At 39.0% G+C, this 7,355-nt stretch overlaps 1 protein-coding gene across 1 annotated transcript; it reads right to left on the bottom strand.

The window, feature by feature from the left end:
- Window positions 1–328: 328 nt before the first annotated feature.
- Window positions 329–7,108, bottom strand: LOC101983496 (killer cell lectin-like receptor subfamily I member 1). The gene is made up of 4 exons (XM_005369268.1): window positions 6,892–7,108; window positions 4,553–4,645; window positions 3,825–3,890; window positions 329–552 (listed from the first exon to the last, which is right to left on the bottom strand). Exons 1-4 carry the CDS (start codon window positions 7,106–7,108, stop codon window positions 329–331), a joined length of 600 nt encoding a protein of 199 aa, XP_005369325.1.
- Between the last annotated feature and the right edge of the window lie 247 nt (window positions 7,109–7,355).

The following is a 7,355-nucleotide window of genomic DNA, read 5'->3' as shown; positions in this document are numbered from 1 at the left end:
CAAACTCAGGGTGAGTCTCCAGTCTTACCCTCCTCACTCACTGGCTGGAACCATACTGGCTTCAAACTCAGGGTGAGTCTCCAGTCTTACCCTCCCAAATGCTGGGCTTAAGGGAATGAGTTTGTAGCCTAGTGGATCTGTTCCTTTTTACTAAATAGCAATTTTGGGTTTCCCCAGGGCTTGCACAAGAACATGCCTGTGTGGGCTCATTTGTTACTTTTGTTCTCATGTAACATTATACATTGCAATGCTGCAGACAACTCTCTACTTTCTCACCCAGGAAAAATAGTGAATCAGCATTAGTTCCATCACAGGCCTTCCATAACATTCAGTTTGCTAGGTCTTCATGATTGGAGTAAACAGTTACAAAGAAACAGGAAAGTAGGAGCCTGTGACCCACCAGCTTTGCTTTGGAGTCTATCTTCACAAGATGAGAGTTCCATTTTTCACAGGAAGCTTGACTGTCTGCCCAGGTTCTTATTTCACGAAAACTATGATAGAAATTGTTTCCCAAAGCAAACCAGTCCAGTGAACAAAGGTAGCAGGCGCCATCTAGGAAACACACATGTGTGAAATGGGTGCTCAGCACTGGAATAACCATCATTAATGCAACTACTAGGCTTTTGTGAGACTTGTGAATACTCCTTAGAGAGCGAAGCTTCATTAATATTTTTGCTGGTGCCACAGGTTAATGTAAGCTCCAAGGATGCTCAGCCAGCCTCTTGCCCATGAGCTACACTACAGTCCTAAGCACTATGTCAAAGTGTTCTGTAATATTTATACAATCCTTATCTGATAACAATTAGTGATGACAAATTTTTGTTTTAAAAATTTCTACATAAAAATCAGTATAAATTGATTTCTGTAAAGAAAACAAGTTTCAATATTATTTTTGAAATAATGATGTATAAATATGCAATGGTAAGTGATATAATTATGTGAATAGGAAAAAGCAGTTACTTAAATGATTCTCGATCTGCAGTTGTTTTTATGAATACACAAATATGTGTCTCTGAATACACAAAATTAAAGTACATAAGAAGCTTTAGACTGGTACTCTCAGTATTTAAGAAATATACATTTCATTTTCATTTCTATTACACTTATAATCATCCATTTGCCCTCAGAAAAATGAGGGCAGTTACTTCTCTGTCTCTCATGTCATACAATTATTTCCATGACAACATGTTTTTATGAAACATAAATTACATTGCTTTACTTTGTTAATTTATTAAAATAACATTGTTTCAACTGAAAAATATTTTATAGGTAATATATGTCTAAGAAAGTATATAAAAATTGATAAAGCTCCTAGGTAAGACATTGGACATCACCCACCTCCTACTAACATTCCTTAAACCGGCTGAACAGCCCTAGTCCACACCTTTCCCCTGGACTTCTTATTCTGGTCACAACTTCAGCAGAGCACAAGAGCTATTGGTACAATAGTTGGAAATGTAGGCTACTGTACTAGTAAATATCAACCCCAAGACCACAGAAAATGTAAAGATTCTTGCAGGATAAATAACACAGTAAAAGAATAACATAACTCTCCTTTGTTTAAATGGCATGTATCAAATTTTGAGCTGAAGACCAAAGAGTTTGAGGAGAATGGTCATTATGTCATCATGATCCATGGAGACATTGTATCCATGTTGACCATGACAAGAAAAGACCTCAAACTGTGTTAAATGAATAGCTTAACAAATGGTGCTGAGAACACAGGATATTGAAACACAAAGATGCTGAAGAAAACTTATAGGCAAGATCCTTTGAAACCTCTTGGGAGCAAGACCAAGAGACAAGGAAAGGATAGACAGCTCATTATTTTAAATTATTTCATTGTATGCTATTTTAAACAGTTTGCTTGAAAAGCTTAGGGAAATTTTATCAGCTCTTTTCTAGCTTGGAGTTAGAGTTGTTTATTTCTCCCAGACTCTCCCACATTTTTTCCAGTGTAAGCTGCCTAATGCCTCCTCAACACCTTGGGGAAATATGGTTCAAATGCATAACACTGCCATTTTCTGGTGACTTTCTAAAACAATAGATACAAATTTTTATTATATCACCTTTTCCATTCAGTATGTTTTTCAACACATCCTCATTGTAGAAGCACTTAATTTGTTTATTGTTGACTCCTTTCCCATGGCATGATGAAACAATACCTTGCCTTAATCAGCATTGCTATTGCTGTGATGAAATACTCTAACCACAAGAACTTGGAAAGGAAAGGATTTATTTGGCTCATACTTTCATATTGCTTTTCCTCATCAAAGGAATTAATGACAGGAACTCAAACAGGGCAAGAACCTAGAGGCAGGGACTGATGCAGAGGCAGTGGAGGGATGCTCCTTACTGGCTTGCTATTCTTATTACTGATTTACACAAGAAGGAATACTAATAACCACAAGACACAGTCAATATTAAACTGTCTTAAAATTTCCTTTACCAATGTTATTAATCTAACTCGTCAATTTAGACCCCATAAGATTTTAGAACAAGGGCAGAAAGCAGCCACATTTCTTGCACAACTGTGGTGAAAGTGGTCCCTAGGCTACTTGCTAATACCCTCCTCCTCTGAGACTTCTCATACTTGTCCACCACTATTTATATCACTCTCAGCACTGCTGTACATATTTCTACTAGCATGGTCCATTAAGCCCTGCTTACGGCATTCAGCTGCTTCCCTAATCTAAATTCCTGCAGTCCACATTCCCCTAACAGGCAAAATGGTTAGGACTATCACAACAATATGCCACTCCCTTGTATTACTTCTGTCTTAGGATTCTCTAGAGAAACACAACAGATAGAATAGCTATGTTTATATGTACATTTTTTAGAGTGGCTTACAGGCTGTGTTACAGTTTTTTTTAAAACTGACTCTCTTCCAACAGAAAATCCAAGAAACCAGTAGAACAGTCTACAAGGCCTGATGTCTCAACTGATTTTCAGTATACACAGAAATACTGAAGAAGTAGGCTTTTATGTCAGTAAAAGAATGAACTTGCCATCAATTGTGAGGGCAATCAGGTAAGAGCAAAAACGTCTATTTTTATTTATGTCCTTGATATAGGCTGTCACAGGAAGTTGTGCCACAGATTAAAGGTAGATCTTACCCTTTCAAAATATCTGAATTTAAGTTGTGTCTTCCCGCTTCAAATCATTTGATTAAGGAAAATCTCTCAGACCAGATGTATACCCAAATGTTTGGGTTTGAGTTAATTCCAGATGTAGTCAAGTTGACAACCGAGAATAACCAGCATACTTGTCAACCACTGACCTGGTGATAGCTGTTTTGATGTTTACAGTTAAGAGACATTATGATGAAACATTTAGAAATATCTGTATACAATCATTTGAGGACATGGTTTTCTTTCCCCTATTCACATGCATAATTGTAGAATTCATGAAAATGTATACCAGGTCTGTTTTCTCTATAGGATCATCATTCTTTGTACTAGGAATAAGCACACCTAGAAATACTTTCTAATAAATTGATATTTATTTTCAAGCAACAGCATAATGAAAAATTTATATTTAGAACTCAACATATTTAAATCTCATTTTTCTCCTAATAGGAATTTAAAAAAAAACCCACATATACTTGTAGTCTTTGGGGATTTTGTTTTCAGATTCTCTTTTCTTAGAGTTAATCCATGTGAGTTCCTCCCTGGTAAGGGACTGAATGAACAGCACTGTGTCAGTCTTTTATGGTTCATCAACATTGGCGGAAATGGGAACATCTCTTGGTCCATTAATGAAAAGTCCTGGAAGTGAACACTACAGAGTTAATACTCACCAAAATCCTTTGGGTTAATACTCACCTTCCTTTTTAGGAAGCAGAGGATGAAGAGGCGAGCTTTCTCTGCTTTGTTCTTGGCTAGAAAATACTAGGGCACAATTCGAGGCAGTAATTAGTAGTGTTTAGGATATATATGATCATTGGGGTGCTGTGAAATAGTTCCCACAGGGAGTCAAACTATCATATTGCTGAAAGCATAACTGGTGTGGGAGGTTCTTTTGTTCATGTCCTGCCTTCATTGGTTAATGAATAAAGAAACTGCCTTGGTGTGGGAGGTTCTTTTGTTCATGTCCTGCCTTCATTGGTTAATGAATAAAGAAACTGCCTTGGTGTGGGAGGTTCTTTTGTTCATGTCCTGCCTTCATTGGTTAATGAATAAAGAAACTGCCTTGGCCTTTTGAAAGGGCAGAACTTAGGTAGGTGGAGAAAACAGAACTGAATTCTGGGAAGAAGAAAGCAGAGTCAAGGAGATGCCATGGATTGTCTGCCTGAGACAGATACTGGTTTGAATCCTTCCCGGTAAACCACTGCCACATGGCGATATACAGATGAATAGAAATAGGTTAAATCAAGATGTGAGAGTCAGCCAATAAGAGGCTAGAGCAAATGGATCAAGCAGTGTTTCAATTAATACAATTTCTGTGTGGTTATTTCGGGTGTAAGCTAGTTGGGCAGCTGGGATGAACAAGCGGGCCCTCCTCCCTGCAACACACAACGACTACAACATAAAGGAATTCCATAATTACTTACATTTTGGAAGTAAGATCCCCACGGTTGTCATAAGTACCACGCACAAGGTTCCAAGGATGCCAGTTACTATTTTCCATACTGTTGTTTTTGGACCTGAAAAGAAAGACAGTGACAATGAGGGAGTTTCAAACGTTCAGGTAGGTATTGAAGATCCAGTCTGCATCCATTTTAGGATTTAAGGACATCTTATAGATAATAAAACTAGGTTCATTCCTGTTTATGAACAAACTTCTGCTTCTTAAGGATTTGGCTATGCTCAACCTGTAACCTTAACTGCAAATGGTTCTGTACTGCATGTTCCAACCATGTCTTAGTTTCAAAACTTTTTACAACCATCTTGCAACCTTACCTCTGTTTCAAAAGGTTGTATGACCATGTATGACTATCTTGTCATGCCTACCTGTTCTTATGATTGCCTTGTTATGTCCACCTTACAAGCAGATTGTTGTTTCAGGAGGTTGTTAGAACTAACATGGAATATTTATGTTCTCTTCCTACGACTCCACCTTTTTTGCCTGCCAAGTCCTCCAGTTGGAAACCCCCTAACCCTGAGTTATAACATCCTTGTTTTCTTCACACCCAGTGCTGACCTCTTGATCCCTGCCATAGGAGCAGGCAGCCTGTGTACATGAATAAAAAAAAAAAAACTTGCTTTACTTAATTGCTTTCTTCAATTAATTAGGCCTTGATAATTTGGGTTTATGGTCATTCTCCTCCCATCTTTGGGACCATTAGTCCCTTAACTCCACCTTCTTTGAGATATTCAAATACCACATGTTATCTGGCTTTTACTGGGTAAGTCAACTGTGATGGATGCCTTTCTAACTGTGGGAAGAGTTAATGATGACTAATCACTTACAGGAACATTAAAATAGTTTGTAATGAACCAAGGTGTAGATTAGCAGGTAAAAGCACTTGCACTGCAAGCCTGGTAACCTGAGTCCCATCACTGGAGCCAATGGAAAAAGTCTGTGGTGTGCATTAGTATCTGTATCTGTTACTCCTGTGGGTAGCAATAAGAGAATTGAAAACTAGAAGCTCACAAGCAAACTAGCTTGGGGAAGGCTACAGAAACTAAAAGACTCTGCTGAGAAACAAGGTGGAAGCCGAGAGCAGGCTCCTCCAGCTCCTCCTTTCTCACATATCTATAAAAAAAGAAAGAAAGAAAAGGCAAATAAAATTTTGTGTTTTTTTAAATTGTATTTAACTTCTTAATTTTACTTCTGTTATCTGGTTAAATATAATTTTACCTCTAAAATACTATGAAAAGTATTTCTCTGCAATCTATTATTCCTGTGAAACCAGAGTACAATTTTTTCCAATCTGGTGGCTATTTCTCTTTCATCACTTTGGTCTACTGCATGTTCAGATCAGACCCATTGAGAGTGAATTAGACTTAACTGAATAAAGGTGGCCTCAATAGCTATTTTCAAAATAGCTGGGAATGAAGTCAGCCATGTCCGCTCACACCTGTATTTCTACCACTTTAGGATCCTAAAGCAAAAGTACTGCTTTGTGTTCAAGCCCATCTTGGATAGAGTATATGGCCTGGGTATCATAAAAATGAGGGAGGGTGTGCATCCAAATAGACTAGGGTCCCAAAAAGCCAGTACATGCAGCAGAAACAAGTCCCAGTGCCATTATCAATGGCTTCTCAGTCAGCCCCCATTGTCAGCCACATTCAAAGATTCTGCTTTGATCGCATGCTCGTTCAGTCCCAGTCCAGCTGGATTTGGTGAACTCCCATTAGATCAGGAACACTGTCTCAGTGGGTGAACCAACCCCTTGCGGTCCTGACTCGCTTGCTCATCTTCTCCCTCCTTCTGCTCTTCAACTGGACCTAGGGAGCTCAATCCAGTGTTTTGATGTGGGTCTGTCTCTATCTCCATCCATTGCCGGACAAAGTACGAACACCTTCCTAGGCCTGTATGGAGTGGGGAGGGCCTTGGACTTCCCAGAGGTCAGGGTACCCTGCCCTCTCTTAAGACTGGAAGGGAAGGGAGAAGGGTGAGTGGGGAAGCAGGAGGGGAATGGGAGGAGGGGAGGAAGTGGAAATTTTTTAATGGAAAAATAAATAAATAAAAATGGGGGAGGGGAAATAAATGATTTTTTTAAAGTCTATTTGCTTATTTTACATTTTGACCACAGTTCCCCTCCCCCCTCTCCTCCCAGTCTCTTCTCAACCTCTCCTTCTGCCTCACATTCAGGCCTCCTTTTCTGTTAAGAAAAGGGCAGGCCTCCCATGGATATCAACAAAACATGGCATATCAAGTCTCTTTGATGTGATCTAAAACCTAGTGCTGAGATCTGTCACTTGCAGAATGGACACACCACTGTACCTTGTCTTTTTCCTCTGACAACCTGTTTTGGGGAGAGGAGCTGAGGCGTTCTGTCGAATGTCACTTCTGCATAGTTTAGTTGTTCTTCACTTAGCATTACAGAGCTCTGCTTGGCTTTAGGTTTTCTTTGCTTCTTTGTAGACTTAGCTGTCTTTATCTCTGTGTAAGAAATGTCCTGCTCGTTTGCTGTATGTTCATGGTGTTTGCTGTGAGGCATTTTGTTCTGCTTCACCTCAGTTTTGGCAGCCTGCTGCCCTTCTACTGGAGTATCTCTGCAACAAAAACAACAACAAAAACACATACACATGCACCCTGCCTTGTTGAGCCATCTCTGAGCCTTGACTCTCATGTAATATCCTAGACTAGGATTTGTTTACGAAATTGGCAAATGAAATGAAGAAAACAAAAATACAGATCCCTCTCTGATATAATACTTTCACTGTTAAGTATTTCAAATCCTTAGT

The sequence above is a fragment of the Microtus ochrogaster genome, unplaced genomic scaffold (genome assembly GCF_000317375.1).
Source record: "Microtus ochrogaster isolate Prairie Vole_2 unplaced genomic scaffold, MicOch1.0 UNK46, whole genome shotgun sequence".
NCBI classification, from domain to species: domain Eukaryota; kingdom Metazoa; phylum Chordata; class Mammalia; order Rodentia; family Cricetidae; genus Microtus; species Microtus ochrogaster.
Note: the sequence above shows the minus strand (reverse complement) of the source record. Positions and strands in the feature narration are given on the sequence as shown.